The 19,619-nt window shown below is 42.0% G+C and overlaps 1 protein-coding gene across 4 annotated transcripts in view; it reads left to right on the top strand.

The window, feature by feature from the left end:
- The first annotated feature begins 5,167 nt into the window (after window positions 1-5,167).
- LOC134303625 (ephrin type-B receptor 4a-like) overlaps window positions 5,168-19,619 on the top strand; it is a 51,716-nt gene continuing 37,264 nt past the window's right edge. For 3 of the 4 annotated variants that reach the window (XM_062989081.1, XM_062989082.1, XM_062989079.1), the window contains exon 1: window positions 7,504-7,758. In XM_062989081.1, the coding sequence (XP_062845151.1) occupies window positions 7,671-7,758 (88 nt within the window). In that variant the 5' untranslated portion in view covers window positions 7,504-7,670. Of the gene's footprint in view, window positions 5,332-7,503; window positions 7,759-19,619 lie in introns of those variants that run through there. The other variant, XM_062989083.1, reaches the window with a different exon arrangement.

Raw genomic sequence — 19,619 nt, 5'->3', positions numbered from 1 at the left:
CATATGCTCACACACCAGGTGCAGCTAGGCACCAAACTTACACGCTTTATCATAGCGTGTCGGACAGGTACACACACACACACACACACACGTAGCATCCTCAACTCTTCCCATCTCAGTGTGTGTCGTCATGTTATATTGTGTTCAGCATCTTCTAGAATCCATCAGAAACACTGATGTGAGTTACTGGTGTGTTTTTGTGTGTTTATTTCCTGACGTAGGTGTGAAATTCACATCTCACACATCAAAATACATACACACAGTGTTTATACAGTAACGACACACTTGGTGTTGTGCTAAAACAGACTGATGAGGATTGGGACGCGGCCAAAAATGCTCATAAGCTACCAGTCTCACGTCGGGGTCACAGTGGGTGTAGTTCAACTGGGAAAAGGTATGAAACACCCCGAATAGGTCACCAGTCCATCACAGGGTGCGCGCGCACACACACACACACACACACATGCTCATATCTAGGGGGACTCCAGTAGCTCCAGTTGTCCTGATATTTTATACAAGTCAGAGCTGTTATAAAGACTTAGCTGAAGTGCTGGTGGTCCGTGTTACAATAACAAGAGTTCCATCAACATCTAATAGGAACACTGAGGAATCATAACTGAGTGGAATATGTTCATGTAATTTTTACATAGATACAGTAACTGGAGGGGGGCTTTTTGAGCACATCTGAATTTTAGATATTGTAATTAAAGCACTGATATGCAAACACTCACACTGAACCCATTCCAACAGCAGTGTGTCGTTCTCAAAACAGGAACATGATTTTTAATACATCACTCACACACACACACACACACACACACACATTTCTTTTCTGCACATAGTGTCCTGTTTGCAGCGTACATTGTTCCATGTGCAGAAGCCGAGCTGTTCTCAATCAAAATACCGCAGTGTTGTTGTGTAGCGTGTAACGTTCCTGAATCACACATACTGAATTAATTATACTACTTGAACTGAATTTTCAAGCGTGCTTAACGAGCCTTGTTGAAAGTCGTTCTGCATCCTACAATCCTACAACATAAAAAGTAAATAAAAAAAGGCTGCAATAAATGCAACAGAAACTATACCAAGGACATAATCACAGTATATTTTGGTGGGACATGCCCCCCTCCAATATTCAGATGTGTTCAAAACATCACCCCCAATATAATGATGTAAAATCATAGATAAACATGTTCCACTCACTAGCTTTGTTTTACAATACCACCATCACAATCCCGGTAGAGTTGGTCCTCCTCTGTGTTTAACTCATAACTACGTCCTTGAATTATACATGTTATTTATAGTGTCATGAATAAAGTATTATTGCTGTATTTTTAAACTGAGCTCAACACTTTAATTCAAGGACGTCAAAATGCCATATTTTTTGGTTAAAGATTACAGAACAGTGGTAAACAAGAGTAAAGTTTCCCTGTGTATCTGTATCTGTGAACAATTGTCAGTCCATTATGAATGTGTCCCAAACTACACACTCCGCACATCAACATGATCATCAGTTGTGGCTGTGTCCCAAACCACATATTCTAAATTAAAAACAAATGAGTGCAGTGTGTTCCTGGTGTTCACTGGTGTAACAGCATTTCAGTCATACCTGCATTGTAACAAAATAATGTGTGTGTGGGTGTGTGTTTTATTAAAGGTAACAGTACCTGGTGGAAGACGTTGGTGTGTACGTTCCTAATGTGTCTTAGTCATACCGGATTCAATGTGTGTGTGGGTGTGTGGGACATCTGATATCAACCGAAACGTCTTTCCACAGTGGGGTTCCAGACATGCTATGTATTTGTCACTATAGAAATTGTGATGTTTTTACAATCATGTTTAATGTGTGTGTGTGTGTGTGTGTGTGTGTGTGTGTGTGTGCGCATTAAATTAAATAATTAAATAATTTCACAGTGAAAACTTACTAGAGATGGTGTACACACACACACACACACACACACACACACACACACACACAGAGTCAACACTAAATGCCATACCCGACAGACATTTGAAAAGGCTAAACGTGTTAAGTTTCTCTAGCATATAATAAATGTGTGGAAAAAATACTTCTACTTTTTTACTCACCGTGTTCAGAGATCATTAGCAGCTTCGAAGTACAAACTGTACAAGAGCCTCATTCAAACTGGTTTTTTTTCAGGATTGTTCTATTAAAACGACCTACATTTATCAGAAATACTTACATAACAACATCACACCTAAATGAAACTGGAAAAAAGAAACAACAAGTCGAGATCAGCTCTTCACTTCTTTTTTATATCCAATCTGTTAAAACATTTATTTATTTTCAGATGCATCCTTTGCAAATCGTATAGCACAGGTATATTCTTAATAATGGCTTTTCTCATAGCATTGGAGCCGAATACCACTAAAAAGTAGGTTTGCTCCCGTGTGCTGCTAATACGCTCCAGCAGATTGTCGTGGTGTAAACATCATAAACTCTCGGTTTAGCTTTCAATGCTAATGCATTTTCACATGCAGTCAATGCTTATACAAAATTAATTTTACTTGTGAGGTGGGTAATCCACCGTAGAATACACTTCTTTGTTCTGGAACATTCTCAAGCCCTAAACAACAGACATCTTCAAAGTTCAGTCTGTGGGCCAAAAGTGACTTTTGGATAGATTTAAACTGGCTCGTATTTTCTCTGGGACCTGCAATATTTCGGCTTTTTGACCTCACTGTCAGTTCTGTTGAGCTGGAGAGTTTCTTTAATGCTAAACCCAATGAGTATCGTAACAGCTAGTGAAATGTTTGCACTGTATTAGTGTTGTTTGATTATTTACAATCAGAAGAAGATATTGTATGTTTAACTTATTTTAACTTGAATGCTAAAACTCTTGGAAGAATAAAACTTGCACTCATAGATTTAATTATCTTTAGGATTCTGTTTTATGCATTAATGTTAAAGAAATCATTATGACCAAGTCTTCCCCGTAAGCTTCAATTAAGTTTTTACACAAAACTAACTTTTAACCCGGTTTAATTCTTGAATATTTAAATGAAAGTGTATTTTACTTACACAGCAATACAATAAATGTGTTTTAGAGATAATATGAATCTCTTTAGATGTTTTGTTGTTTTGTTAATTATGAAGTAAACAGATTTATTAGGACATGGTTTGTGTGGTACATTCTAGTAAAGGTTAGCACACCCTGCTTGGTATCGATTCTGCTAAATTCTCGGCCAAACTATCATCGTTTGTAGCTCAGGTGTTAAATCTAACATGTCTGGGCAATAAACTTTAACTTTCTGCTGCTTTCTTTCAACAGTAGCTCCGGTTTCACTCGGTCTTTATTCCCGTTAGCTGCTGCTAATGGTTTACAAAGAGGAGAGAAGTGCAGACATTAGCATGTGAAGAGCGCAGACCGCCCACCAGAGGGACCGTCCACCAACCGCCGAGTCCTCCGATCAGTGAGTCGTTCAGAACGGAATCGATTCTTTGACTCGGCTCTTTGTAGACTGGAGTTGGAAGTCGATTCTAAGCGAAGAAAGCTTTGCTAAAACGAATTAAATAGTTTTTAATCACGGATTAAATACTTATTTTAGCGGTACCTTGAAACTGGACGTCAGTTTGTTCTGGGAGTGGTGTTGAGTTTTAAAGACGTTGAGTTTCAAGGTATTTTTCCCCATAAGGATGTTTGGGGAACCTGTTAATGCGTCCATGGTCTCGTGGAGCTGCAGATATTTTAGTCTCATGTAAAATAATGAGGTTGTTTTTGACACTTATACACTGAAAATAACACAAATATAATATAAAAACACTGAAATACAATTACAAACCGTTAAAATCAATAAAAATACAATAAAAGCTGCACTTTAGTTTTACTTCTTTATTGTTTCCTTATGCTCCTTAATTGTGGTGATGCTTAATCTTGGAATACCGTATTCCCTTCAGCACCGGCGCTTTCACATGAGAAGTGGCAAAATAGCTGTTGCGTTTTTCTGCTGTTTTCCTGTTTGAACATTTAAATCCTTAAGATGATTGATACTGTGATTAAACATGGTTTTATTTGCATTTCATTATCATTTTCATTCACTTATTGGTATTAGCTGCTTAATCTTGGTCAGGGTTTGCACAGGATCTGTCCACCATATATAGAAACACTGGTTGCAAGACAATACACCCTGGACACTGGACAGGACACCAATCCATCACATCACTACATCTAGTGGCGAAACATTACGCTAGCCCACTACCACTTCAACTCCTCTCCGGTGCTATTGGACGGTTGGGCGTCTTCATACAGATTATGTCTAAGGAAAGGCCACGCAATTGACTGACATCCTGTCCAGGGTGTGTTACCGCACTGCGCCTTCTTTAGGAAACTGGACCCAACACGACCCTGACTAGAATAAAACAGTGGTTACATCTGATAAATTCCTCTCTGTAAACAATTGGCTCCTCCTGGGTTGAATCCTCATCTCTGGTTACTGCCTAAAAGAGGTTTTGTATGTTCTCGCCAAGTGGCTTATTTCAGGTCTGGTTTTCTCCTACCTTTTAAAAAGCATGCAGAAGGTGGACTTGTTGCTCTAAATTGCCCTTAAGTGTGAGGAGGGAGTACCAAGAATAAACACTCATAGAATATTTGACCAAAGGTGGAAGCACACATCAGCTGCATCCATTGTTAACAGGTACAGCAATTACATAAATATCACTTATATACAATAAATTATATGTCTTCAACTTTGTAGCGACAGTTTGGGGAAGTCCCTTTCCTATCCCGGCATGGCTGTACTCTAATGTACAAAGCAAGTTCCATGGAGAGATTTTGATGAGCTCTTTGATGTCGATTACCACCCAAATCTTCTCATTTAACGTCAGTGCTTGATTTCACAAACGAATGATTGACTGAACTGGCACACATTCCCACAGACACACTCCAAAATCTGATGGAAAGCTGTTTCAGATATGGTAAAGGATGTAAAACACATAATAATACCAATAGTTTTATAGCTATAGAATGTCCAGCAAGTGTATACCTCTATACAAGTCGATATAATTGAATAAACAGCATTTCAGAAGCCAAATGAGTCGATTCTTTAATTGACTCGTGGAAAAGAGCCAGATTGGCAATCACTTAAATTCCCGCTCATAAATGTCGCGAGCACAGATTTGAATATTTGAATCGCTGAGGCGGTTGGTTTCTCCTCAGCTAACGGTCATCAGGGCTAACGGTTTATATTCGCTTTATATTGTTTTATTGATTAATTCTGAGGTAAACTAAAATTAAAAGTAGTTAAACTAGTTATAAAAGTAAATAAAATCGGTGAAAAAACGGTAAAATGTTCAGTAACCATGTAGGAGAGGTAAGATTTTGATATCCTCTAATTACAGTATAATAATACAGGCTATAAATGCTATGTGAGTATGATCAGCCACAGATTTATATTGAATTCATATTGAATTAATAACCGATTAAATCAGATTTTTTTTAAAGTTAAAACATTAGCTGAGTCACTGTGAACAGAACTGAGTAGAATAAAGGTTGTGGGAACAGACTTGAATTCAAATATTTATTCATTTTATCTGTTATGTTGTCATTTAGTCACCTTGTAGCAGGATTTGATAAGCCTCAGACTTAGCAAACAAGAAGTGATTTAGCAGTTTTATTTAAATAAACTAAATCATGTAAACAGTGACCCACAGAGCTTGGGAACATGGTGTTACACCCTGGCTGGCTGGCTGATGTCCAGGATCGCTTTCTCAAGAATGAAGAAAAAGCTAAAAGAGTCTCTTCATGGTAAAATTAATGTTAGGAAATGGCTGTTGTGCTCAATTTGCCTTGGTTGTACTCGGTAGACGTAGTCGTAGGGATTTCCATGCTTTTAAAATGCTGCGTTTGCAATAATCATGTGTATAACATGCCCATCACAACAAAGGAGAACAGGTTTGTTGGGATTGTGGGTTGTTGCAAAGACTTCTTTAAAGTTGACACTTTTCCAGTTGCTCATAGATCATTCTGCCACGTTGATTCCTGGGAGTTGAGTCTTGTTTGTGCTTGATACAGACACAGAGAGTAGACATCATCAGTCTAATGTTTAGATGCCATAGCCTAGTGGTTAAGGTACTAGACTAGTAACCAGAAGGTCACTGGTTCAAGCCCCACCACTGCCAGATTGCTGCTGTTGGGCCCTTGAGCAAGGCTCTTAACCCTCAGTTGTTCAGACTGTGTACTTTTACATTTTCAGCATTTAGCAGACGCTTTTATCCAAAGCGACTTACACAATGAGCTGAACACGATGAGCAATTGAGGGTTAAGGGCCTTGCTCAGGGACCCAACAGTGGCAACTTGGTGTTGGCGGGGCTTGAACCGGCAACCTTCTGTTTACTAGTCCAGTACCTTAACCACTGAGCTATCACTGTAACTGTATTATAAGTCGCTTCGGATAAAGGCGTCTGCTAAATGCCGAAAATGTAAATGTAAATGTACACGGCTAATTCGCTGGCCTCCCACCTCAGAGATACGGGTTTGAATCTCAGCAGTGCTATCTGCGGGCAGGGCGTCTACACAGACACGACTGGCTATGTACGCAGAGGCTGTACGATGGCTGCCCCTGTACTCTGATGCAAAAGAAATGTTTATATTGTTCTGTGCACATGTAGATTTACAGCATACATGACACATAGAGGGTGGCTGAAGCCTCCAGGGTATTACTGTTGTGCGTTCCGTGTTTCCTGCGACCCTGACCAGGACAAACTGGCTGATAAATACGATGTGAATGAAGTGAAAGCTGAAGGCACTGTTCTCTATAAAACTTGTTGAAAACACTTGAAGTGTTGAGTGAATGCATTTGATTTAATAAGAGGCGGGGCTTGTTGTTATGATTGACAGGCCGGTTTGACCAATGGTGTGCGATATATGCACAAAAGGGTGCGGCTTATGGTCAAGTGGGCGGTCCTTGTTCTATCCAGATCGACCATAGTTGAAGCACACGGTGCAGACGGGATTGAGCGGACGGAACCCGATCACCGATGTTTCTCGATCTTTAGCATGTTCCGCATTTTTGGGGTGTTTTGCCACGTTTTATGACCACATTACTGAGCAATCGGACGGATCTGAGCACAGGATTCATCAGACGGACCCTGAATAAAGCGCTGTGATCCGTGCACTTGGATTTTTTGGGTGGATTTTTCGGACCCAGTACAAAAGGATCCAGTGTTTGATCGGATTCCGTTCGTTCTGGAGTAAAACAGATTCATCTAGAACAGATCATCATTTTCAGGAACTGTCTTCAGGATGATATGATCCGGGAGGGATTTTAGACTGAATCGTAAATAAATCGCACAGATCTAGAACTCCATGTTTGGGGATTTTCCCCCTCCAGAGGAAACGCTGCTTTTCTCCTACTAATCTCTTCTAACCTCAGAACTATTGATCAGCTTGATTAAACCTGATTATATAAAATCATCTCCACGTTTGCACTGGATGATCTGCACTCAGAAACAGATCAGAATCGACTGCACTGGTGGTGTGTCTGAATTATAAAACAGAAGAAAAGTTTTATTCTATTCCAGACTCAAGTCTCCAGAATCGGTGGCTTTAATCTGAAATCTGAACTCTCCATGGGTGCAAGGACCAGCTGACAGGACCGAAGTGCTGTATTTTCCCCCCCTCCTTTGGTTTTTTGGAACCTATTCCAGACTAATGGGGGGCTCTCAGTGCATCATGCGGCTGGTTTGGAGGAGTCTAGCTGCTCTGTGGATCATCTCGCTCACAACGCGGGCCGATGAAGGTACAACACACTTACCTCCACTAATTACCATCATACACACACACACACACACTAATTAATTCCACACAGCACACACACCTCTGGTAATTAATCTTGCACTCAGATCACGTTTCTGCACTGACAGTACAGCTGCTGAACTCAACTACCTGTTTGCTTCTCTCTCTGTGTGTGTGTGTGTGTGTGTGTGTGTGTGTGTGTGTGTGTGTGTGTGTGTGTGTGTGTGTGTGTGTGTGTGTGGAGCTGTAGACTCTCTAAACAAGCTTGAATTAATGACCCATCAGGACTTTTCATTAGAGTTCATATCAGAATTCTGTTGGAACCTACTGATCCATGTAAACGTGTGTGGATTGTAACATGTCTGCAGCCACTCAAGCACACACACCATTACAAGGGCCATAACACACACACACACATATACATACACACATATATTTCTGTAAATATATATATATATTCTTTACACAATTGCACTGATTATTTAACACTATATTCAGTGCCATTCATTTTACTCTTTTTAAATATTTTAGTTGTGATCTATATCAGTATGTATATGTTAATTTAAATCACGTGTTATTTGCAGTACTGACTTGTCTAGTTTAGAGAAAGATTCTATCTCGCTTCAAACAAATCAATAGAAAATAGAAAAAAGTTAAAAGGATTTGGATTGTGATGGGACGTTTTATATATTATATTTAATACTTATTATATTTGTTTTATGTGTTCTTAAACCTAAGATTTATACAATGTTTAATTTGGACTCGTTGATATGTGTGTGTTTGTGTTTCACTTGTATGCTCAGTGTAAATAATGAAGGGAATTTGTTGCCTCAGTATTTAGTACTTGAATAATGGAGTCTAAACTAAAACTTAAACCTCTAAACTTAAAAGTCTCTTTATAGTAAGAAGATTCACGCTTGTACATTAAAATCACATTTCAAAGTGCAGGGTCAGCCAATGTTTTACTCCTAGAACCAGTAGGGTGAAGAGCTTTGCTTGAGGGCCCGACCGTGGCTGCTTGGCGGAGATGGGAATCAAACGTTTAGATTGATAGCTCAAAGCCCAAACCACTGAGGCCCCACGACCCGACCATATGATTGATTTATTTAAGTAACATGAACCAATTCAAGCTCATTTTAATAGACCAGGCAGTTAAACAGCTGAGATGATTAAACAGGTCAGGCTTAAATCATCTCAGTGCTGTTATTATTATATCATTAATGATTTCACACTTTACTGCAACAGCTTTAAGCTTAAATGATCACATTATCACTTAACATGGTCAATACTGCGGAACTGAGTGAGGGCAACCAATAAAGATCAGTAAAGTGTAACACCAGCAGACAGACGAGTAAAGAAATACGATTCTAATATGAACTGAAAGAATGAAGATGTAATAAAATGGGAAGCGCAGATGAAATGAAATGTGAGGCTTCATGTGGAGGTTTTACAGCCTATAAAACCCCACCAGTGAGCTAACAAACACTCATAACAATTAAAATCATTATTAAAGAAAGAATTACAGGCTTGTATGAAAACTACATCATTTAAAACTCATTAGAGATCCAAAATTCCAGCAATGTCTTTTGACACTAAGTCACGTCTTCATACTCGGACAAGATAACGTAGTGAATTCAGCTTTTATTTACATTTACATTACGCAGATGCTTTTATCCAAAGCAACTTATAACTGTGACTTTCTACCATGCAGGCAATTGAGGGTTTAAGGTCTTGCTCAGGGGCCCAACAGTGGCAACTTAATGGTTGGCTAGTCCAATACCTTAACCACTGAGCCACCACTGCATTCAGAATATACTTTTTAAACAAAGTCACTAGCTGACAGTTCATTCCAAACACTAACCAAACACGCTAATCATAATGAATAACAATCCAGCGGCGATATTTTCTCACCTAATTGAATCACCAGAATCCATCTACAGCACATTTATCATCATTTATACTTCATTTCTGTATAGAGGAACCCCAACCACCCCCCACATAAACCCCAAATCATACAGAGAGGAGGCTGACATGTGTTTTCTGACACTTAAACAATCATTTGGATCAGGATTCTTTGGGCCTGTATACTGCCCTGTAGAAATGTGTGTGTTTGTGTGTGTAGTTAGTCCTGAGCTGATTCTGGCTGTGTGTGCATGTGTGTGCACGTGTGTTTTAAAGATTTGGGAAGCGAACATATTTTCAGTCTGGTTTTACACAGCGGATGTGTTTCTTCCCTCCGGTGATGTGCTGTTTTTAGCTCTACATTTATGTATGATTTATGTTTAGGATGTATAATACATGATCTCTGTCTGAAATTCAGATGTGCATTCTAGCTCGACAGATTCCAACTCATTCATCATGTGGAACAAAAAAACGGCTGAAAAATTACTGAACTTTTAGGGCACAAATGCTTGTGGCTGTGGTTGTGATGCCCTCGGTGATGCACCATGTTTCAAAATTAGTTCATCTTCTGCTCACACTGATGAAAATACATTAATATAAGATGAACGCACACAAGCTCAACTTTACCCCGAAAAATGGAACCCTACACATGGTGCTCACGGTCCTATATCAGGTTCTGAGCTTTGTCCTCATGTTGGTCTGTTGTTGTGAGCCGAGAGTTTGTTTCTACACGACTGCTGGGAATGTTTTTGTCTGTACAGATTTACCGGCACTTACGTCGGTTCGACTTCCATTGTTTTCAACTTTACTGTGAAAAAATAGGGAGCAAAATATAATTCGACAGACGTAATTTATGCGACTTTATGTTGGGCAGCGAAAAATATTAAAAACCACAAAAAACAGCTTATAATGTCTTATTTGCAGGACGTTTGGTACCCATAGTTCCAAAGTTCTGCGGATGGTGGCAGTTTATTCAGACTTGTGTTTACGTCAATGTTAGTTGAAGTGTCTTGTGACTTTAATATTTGTTCTCATGGATAAGAAGAAAGTTCTGGCTGTTAGTGCTGGTGTTGGAAGATAAGGTGGCTACGATAAAACGTTATGAAAAGGTCGCCTCCACAGCTCGTGTTTTTGGCTAGATGAGGCAGGGATTTTGTTCTACGTTATAGCTGAAGATCTGTTAAATGTATACATTTATTGAAAGGACTGTAAATATTGAACTGTGGATTGATTGATGTTATGGGGCTGCTTATCGTGGTTTATAGGTCTTTTATAGGTGATATTAAAGGTTTTATTTGATGTGAGTTGTGAATCTTTTAATAATATAAGGTGAGGCGTTTCTGTACTCGCCACCTATTCAGCTATTGAAGCTGTACCCTCGAGGAGGAGGCGCTGGGGGCTTAGATGGCGTTTGAAGCTCCTCAATAAGTAAATAAGTTCTATTGTTGATAACAAAAGCTTGCAGAAGCGGTTACAGCTGTGTAAGGTGGTAAAAGTGAAAAATAAAATCTGTTGGCTGGTCGGGAGTCGATCCTTTAGCTCTAGCTGCTTATTAAAATCTGATTAAAGTCGTTATTAATGACTAAACGATTATTAATCTGTTTTTATTGCCTCCTAACCTTTCTTAATAAGGAATTTGTTTTGTGGTGGTGTGGTTCTGTTCCAAACACACACACACACACACAGAGTTACAGTGAAGAACTTTTATTTTTTGTTAATCTTCACCCACAGGCTACGACTTTGTTCCTTTAATGGGCTTTAAAGATTTATCGTCTCTAAAGCGCTATTGATTTTAGCTCAATCGTCATTCAGTTTTTTCCATCCAGCTGGACATTTTTCCCTCGTCTGTTGGCACTTTAGGCAAATTGCTCTCAAGTTACTGTATACACACGCGTGCACACACACACACACGGCAGCTGATGAAACTCTATTCAGAAATGGAGTTTATTATTGAGTTAGGATCATTCATATGAAATGGCCTTGGTGGAGTTGGACGTCTTTAAGTCGATTCTATTTTACAGGTTTGGTTACCAACAGGATGCGCCAACAACAATCACAAAGAGGAATAATGCCGTCTTTTATTTCAGTACGGTTGGAAGCAGGGCGTAGTCGTGTTTTTGTGAAGGTACTGCCGGGGCGCGTGTTGTTTCTTTGGCTTCTAACCGCAGCGTAAGTCATTCTAACAAAGTTGTGGGACAGAAGAACGTAGCTCGGCAACTAAAACGAGTCCCGGCCGCCAGGCTAAGTCAGCTAATTCTCACAAAGGCTGAAGGGTGGAGTGTTTCCTCTTTTGTTAGTCCCGAGTTACAGTTAACACAAAGAGCTATTGATGAGCAGGAGATTAGCTTAGCTAGATGCGCGTTTCCTAAAGGAAATACCGTGCTTGCAAAGACCTGGAGTTAATAAGAGATGAAAGAAAGGAAAGAACAAGGGGCAGGAGAATTTCTGCTGTCGGTGGTTTTTAAACCCGCCTGCTGACTGGCAGCATCTTCGTCTTATTTAATACTGTGTGTGGAAATGATTTAGTGAAATGTTTAATCACGTCGTCTGATTGTGCTCCTTTAGGAGGTTTTTCTTTAAAACATTTACATTCTCCGGGTCTGGAAGTTTGTTTAGCGCCTGGAAACATCTCAGCCGGAACGTCGCTGATCCAGGATTCACTTTTATCACTTTGTATGGAAATGAACGCCAACGGACAAAAAGACGTACCAGTGAACTGCCTGTAGTTTCTGTTAAACTGATACCAGCCTGAATATGGGTGCAGAAGTTTTATGGGTGTTGTAAAAATGCCATGATGACTGACTCAACACGGATCTTCCATGTACATAAAAACACACAGCGCTGCCTTAAGGCACCCTGTTATCACACGCCGTTCTGCATAACACCACTAAAGAATTCATGTACTGGGAGGATGCTGGTATCAGATCTGTATTGCCCTGATTTTCTTCCTTTATCTCCATATCTCATATCTCATACCTCTTGCGCAACCCCAATCTCATCAAGGAGAGTCGGATGGATAGAGCGGACACATGACAGTAGTTTTAATGGTCGTAAACAAGTCATATGCTGGTTTTAGTGCATGAACCTTTTTATTCTGTACTTAGAATCTCTATAATCCAGGAGCCGCTCGTGACGCTCAGGAAACTGCATTTCCAGGGTCAAACGTTTGCATTCGTAACACGTAATAAGCCGTAAGAATGTTATTTCTGTCTCTTTGTGTCGTTAACGGCATCTTAACGAAGCAGGATCAGTACAGGCTCCGTCGGGAGCGAGTGGAAGCTGAACAGGACAGACAGACAGGACAGGTGACCTTCCAGGTGCGCACTGGAATTCTTCACGCTTCGGCGGCGTATCGGACGATCGATGGTTCGGATTAGTTCTGCTCCTCGGGCTACACCTGCTCATCGTCATCCATAATCAATTAAGCGCCGTCTGTGACTGACACACACACACACACACACACACACACATAAATGAAGGAAATATCGAACGAGCTGCTTCTCTAATTAGCTGATGGATCTTCGGTTCAGAGACGAGCAGATCTCATTCGGAGCAAACGAAACAATTTAAAGACCGAAGGCTGCGTACATGCCGCGTCCTAAATGAGTCGGGTCAGGGTCACTGTGGGAGTTCTGATACTCCGCAGTGATGTGCTAACACATAGATTTATTTATTTTTGAGCTAAAGAAAGTCGCTGTGTAAATGTCTTTCATTGCACTGATCAATACGGTGTTTAGACAGCGAGGCCTCGATTAGTCAAGCGCCCGTGCCCATCGCCAGCTCCGCTAATTATCTTGAAAAGAGACGGAGAGGGGCGACAGAAGGTGAACCGGATAAGCTCCTTCAGCTCATCGGGGCTCTTTTTAACGTGAGAGGGGAGATGAGCCGATGGAGCAGCCGCCGTCGCTCAGATAAAAGCCTCGTGTCTCTCCGGTCAATACTCCGGCCACACAAGGAATTAGAGAGCCGTAAGGAGATCCTGAGGGATTCTGGGATTTGCTGTCATCTAAGCCCCAAAGTCTTTTCAGCCAAACCTAGGGGCCAAAATCCAATCTACCCCCCGCGGCTCCTGTTTTTAACTTCACCAAATTAATCATTACAAAGGCTGTCGGACCCCCCGCCGCCTACAGTAGCGCCTGGAATCTCACTGCAGGAGCGCAGGAGAAGGAGCGCTACTGTTCATACGGCCGTGCTTTATTTTACTCGACCGTGTTTTCCTGTCTGAGACGGAACCCTCACGGCGCAGAGAGAGACAAAACAATGCCCAGTACGTTTGGCTGGCGCTGTTTAATAACGTCATCTGCTCGTGCCCGTTTAGGTTTCTCATTTACACTCGAGTTTGTTTAGAGCCTGGAAGCATTCCAACTGGGACGTTCTTCATCCAGGGATCCCAATTTCTGTCCTCCCTCCTTCGTCCCTCATTTACTCTTACACGGTCGCTTTATTCTTTTCCTCTCGTTTTGTTTCTCTGATTGTTGTTTTTTCTCTCGTTCCTTTCTTATTGCCAAGGAACTGGGCCAGCAGTCGAAAGGTCACTGGTTTAAGCCTTGACAGGTTGCCACTGTTGGACCCCTGAACAAAACCTTTACCCTCAATGCCGTCAATGTAAATTCTAGCTCATCACCTTCTCATCTCGCTCGTCTCGTTCTTCTCTGAACTCTCATGGTTCCGTGTTGAAGGTCGACTTCATTATTTAAGTCATTCACAGTATTGAACACTGTTGGACTGGAGGCCGAACATCTTTGCTTCTTCTTACTATTTATGTCTCTTTCTCCTCATGGTTCTTTATTTCTCTCTCTTTCTCCTCATGGTTCTTTATTTCTCTCTCTTTCTCCTCATGGTTCTTTATTTTTCCTCATGGTTCTTTATTTCTCTCTCTTTCTCCTCATGGTTCTTTATTTCTCTCTCTTTCTCCTCATGGTTCTTTATTTCTCTTTCTTTCTCCTCATGGTTCTTTATTTCTCTCTCTTTCTCCTCATGGTTCTTTATTTCTCTTTCTTTCTCCTCATGGTTCTTTATTTCTCTCTCTTTCTCCTCATGGTTCTTTATTTCTCTCTCTTTCTCCTCATGGTTCTTTATTTTTCCTCATGGTTCTTTATTTCTCTCTCTTTCTCCTCATGGTTCTTTATTTCTCCTCATGGTTCTTTATTTCTCTCTCTTTCTCCTCATGGTTCTTTATTTCTCCCTCTCTCTCCTCATGGTTCTTTTTCTCTCTCTTTCTCCTCATGGTTCTTTATTTTTCCTCATGGTTCTTTATTTCTCTCTCTTTCTCCTCATGGTTCTTTATTTCTCTCTCTCCTCATGGTTCTTTATTTCTCTCTCTTTCTCCTCATGTTTCTTTATTTCTCCTCATGGCTCTTTATTTCTCTCTCTTTCTCCTCATGGTTCTTTATTTCTCCCTCTCTCTCCTCATGGTTCTTTTTCTCTCTCTTTCTCCTCATGGTTCTTTATTTTTCCTCATGGTTCTTTATTTCTCTCTCTTTCTCCTCATGGTTCTTTATTTTTCCTCATGGTTCTTTATTTCTCTCTCTTTCTCCTCATGGTTCTTTATTTCTCTCTCTTTCTCCTCATAATTCTTTATTTCTCTCTCTCTCCTAATGTTTCTTTATTTCTCTCTCTCCTCATGGTTCTTTATTTCTCTCTCATGGTTCTTTATTTCTCTCTGGTTCTCCCCATGGTTCTTTGATTCTCTCTCTGGTTCTCCTCCTGAGTCTTTGTTTTCTCTCTACTGTGTTTGTTGCGTCTCTCCCACTTTCTCTTTTTACAATGTCATTATGAGTGGCGGTTTAACGGTGGGCGTCATAAATGTGCCACTCAGGAGAATCAGGAGTGTAGAGTGTACATAACACACACACACACACACACACACACACACACACACACACACACTCGGACTCGGTGTTGCTGTAAGCAAAACAGTCAGTAACACATTAGCACACACCGATGATGGAACTCTTTTATCACTCTCCTCTCTCTCGCTCTCGCTGTGGTTCTGCACGTCTCTGCTGCAGCACTGCTGATGTTTTCTCTCCTCGTTTCCTCTCCCACTGTGGAAATGCAGCTCTGCGGCCGAGCAATCCTATTAAACGGAACCGATTTTATAAGACAGGGATTTGCATTTAAAGCAGCTTTTTACTTTTGCTCTGCCACTTCATCTCTCTCTCTCTCTCTCTCTCTCTCTCTCTCTCTCTCTCTCTCTCTCTCTCTCACCCCCTCTCCGTCATCTCTCTCTCATCCTCTCTCACTCTCTCTCTCACCCTCGTTAATCCTGTGATTAGCTCCTTGAGGATTGAAACGACCGTTCTGTGTCTTTGGTCTAATCTTCAAACCTGCACCTTCTCTCCTCTCTTTCTGTTACCAGGGTGTGTGTGTTACTCTGTGTGTGTGTGTGTGTGTGTGTGTGTGTGTGGTGGGGGGTAGAGCTCCTGATGAGATGGTGGTGCTGTGTTGATAATTTGCTCTTCAGCCGACTCATCAGTGTCCAGGCCACAGTGATGGATGTGTATAGAATGGACTGATCTCTCTCTCACACACACACTCGCTCTCTCTCACTGTCTCGTTCACTCTCCAGCCTCCCACACACCTCTCACAGACTCGCAATTCGGGACAAGAGGAGACCCCTGACCCTCCTGAGAGTCAGACAATCAGACAGAGAGGGAGGGAGCGAGAGGGACACACAGCAGAGAGAATAAAACAGAGCTGGAGTTAGGAGGAGTGGAACTCTGGGTAGAACAGAGGAGTGGAACACTGGGTAGAATGGAAACCTAGTTTGTTTAGAGGCTTAGAAAGTAAAAGGCAGGTGTGTGTGTGTGTGTGTGTGTGTGTGTATGTGTGTGTGTGTGTGTGTTTGTGTTTGTGTGTGTGTGATCACAGATTGCTTTAGCTCCGAGCCAACATACTACTTATTTTCCTGCGCTCTAATCTCCATCACCTCAGGCTGCCGTGTGAGCGTTTAGAAAGATCACACACACACACACACACACACACACACACACACACACACACACACACACACACACAGAGTGACGGGCTGCGTCTTAAACCACACTACCGCACTACACAGAGACAGATTGGCAGTTCCTAGTTGTTTTTTCATCTCTACCCGGCTTGTACAACTTGAGGTTGGTATTTATCAACCCCTTGTGCCACCCCTGATTGAGGAGGGCACGCGCAGCTGGCGATCGCTTCCTGTCACTTGCTAGGTGATCGGCTGCCCCCTCGACCGGTCAGCAGAGGCTGCACTTACACCAGTGATGAGGAACCCTGTTTCAGCCATCGTCCCTCTCCCTACAGCCCCTACAGACACAGCCGACCGTGTGTCTGTGTAGGTCCCCGGCTGGCCGATAGCACTGCTATAATTCCAGAGCTGGAGTTTTACCACCCGAACACCATGGACGCTTTTCTTCACTCCTGAACAGTTTATGGGCTGTAGATGGGCGGTGGGGGATTAAAAGGGAGCCGTGCATGTTTAAATGAGACGTGTGGGTCTGATAATTGGCGGTACCAGACCGCGGCGTGTATGATTCACGAGCCGGTTTTAATCTCTTGTTTATGGAGAAACCGTCGGACCTCTGTGATCCCGTCAGGTGTGTGTTGGGTCTGTGCAGGTACCGCGGCTTAGTTCCTCTGTGACTAATGTAAATGAAATAAATTAAATGCTTTAACTCTGTTTATGAGCTTACAGCAGGCTCGACTGTGTGTAGGAGGGGTTTCACTGTGAATCACACACACACACAGGTTGGGAAGGGATTAAAACACACACTCTTACACACACGGTTATGATGAAAGGAAATTGTAGGGTGATCACACAGTGATTGATTGTCGAGCTTTACGTAACGTGTCTGTTCCCCTCTTATCTAATCTGTTAACCAAGAAGTGTTTAATAATGTTTTTGGTCCTTTTAGTTCAAACCTGATAGTGAACAGGAAAGGGCCTTCCCTTAACTGTTGCTGCATAATCTGAATATATCACAGGGCTGCTTCCCGATACAGGAGGTTCTGCTCCAGCTTCATGTGATTCACCCGCGTCTGATTCGAGTTTGAACTGATAGCATCATGCACAGAGGGACTCGCTTCCCGGATCTGCATTACCGTTTTATCATTCTGACAGTTTTAATAGCTCAGTAAATACCTTCCTGGACTAGTAATCGAGAGGTTGCTGGTTCAAGCCCCACCATCACTGTGTTGCCAGTGTTGGGCCCTTGGTCCAAACTCTTAGTTCTCAGTCGCTCGGCTTGTATTCGGTCACACAGCTCGTCTCCGCTGATGTCTCCATTACAGCCGATCTGAGGAGGATACAAGGCCCAAACCTTCGCTTCATTAGCATGCGGTGACCTATGAGTGCGCACACACACACACACACACACACACACACACACACACATTCTATATGCATGCTCACACTCCCTAAGCTCCAGCTTCAGTGTGTGAAATCCAGGACTGAACACGAAGCACAAATGAAGAGATGAAAGAGAATCACATGCAGTGTGTGTGTGTGTGTGTGTGTGTGTGTGTGTGTGTGTGTGTGTGTGTGTGTGTGTAGGTGTTCTCTATTCACACACTGATCGAACCAGCATGTGTTTCACCTCCTATTGAGTCGTGCTGAATGGGTTTGTATGATGGAGTGTGTGTGTGAGTGTGTGTGTGTGTGTGTGTGTTATTTATGATGATAGCGTGTGATGCAGCATATGGGGAGGTGATGAGGATAATGGTGCTGTGCTGGATGATGCTGGGCTCTTGTGGGAAATGGGTTTCAAATTAACACACACACACACACACACACAGGATGTATGGTACTTCATAATACTGCTGACATCCAACATGTGTGTGTACACTCTATATGTGTGTGTGTACTTCATGTGTGAGTGTGTACTTCATAGACGTGTGTGTGTACTTCATATATGTGAGTGTGTACTTCATATGTGTGTGTGTGTGTGTGTGTGTGTGTACTTCATGTGTGTGTGTGTGTGTGTACTTCATGTGTGTGTGTGTACTTCATATATGTGAGTGTTTGTGTGTACCCTATATATTGTGTGTGTGTGTGTGTGTACTCATTTTTTGGCACTGAGGCCACTGTGCTGTTTTGTATCAGCTCAGATTCACCTGGACGTTCCAGTTAAAGTTCTAAAACAGGTGTGTGTGTATAGGGGGGTGTAACCCTGCATTGTGTGTGTGTGTGTGTGTGTGTGTGTGTGTGTGTGTGATTAAGGACGGGACTGTTTTCACTCACCCTGACAGAGAGGAGTCAGAAGGAATCTGTGTCAGACAAAAACAGGCTCCCGAATTCTGGAGCTCAACAAGCTGGTGCACGCCGCCCCCCCCCCCCCCCCCCACTAAACCTTCACCTTCAGATCTCTATCACCCCCCCGCCATCACCCCTCACCCCCCCCAACTCGCCCTCTGCTAAATAATCACACACACGCCAAATAGCTGGTTTGGTTCCTAATCTGATAATGAGTTATTTACACACTCCACTCAGTCGGTCTGATTTCCTGGAATGCGGAGTTGCGGGTTGGTGGAAGATCTGATCAGATTCTCACACACGCTGCTGCTGGTGATTTTAATGTAATTTCACAATAAATGCTGGATCTGCATCAGCATCACAGCTCTGATGTTCTGATAACCTGGCTGTGTAGGATCATCTGGTTATTCATGTACTGACTGAGACTCTCTGCTCTGAACGTGTTGCTCTCTGCTCATGTTAAAGACTCAGATCAGATCAGATTATTAGTTTACTTGGAAACTTCAGGTTTATAAAATCAGAAATTCATGAACTTGTTGAGATTCTGGCGCTCGGATGGTGCAGTGGGGAGGTACGTTTGTGCACAACCGCTCAGGGATCCAGGGATCTGGGGTTCGAATCTCAGTGGTGCTATCAGCCGCTCATTAGGAAGATCATCCAGCTCATCATAATAGTCATCATCATCATCATCATCATCATTATTATTATTAGTAGTATATTTAT

The sequence above is a fragment of the Trichomycterus rosablanca genome, chromosome 26 (genome assembly GCF_030014385.1).
Source record: "Trichomycterus rosablanca isolate fTriRos1 chromosome 26, fTriRos1.hap1, whole genome shotgun sequence".
NCBI classification, from domain to species: domain Eukaryota; kingdom Metazoa; phylum Chordata; class Actinopteri; order Siluriformes; family Trichomycteridae; genus Trichomycterus; species Trichomycterus rosablanca.
Note: the sequence above shows the minus strand (reverse complement) of the source record. Positions and strands in the feature narration are given on the sequence as shown.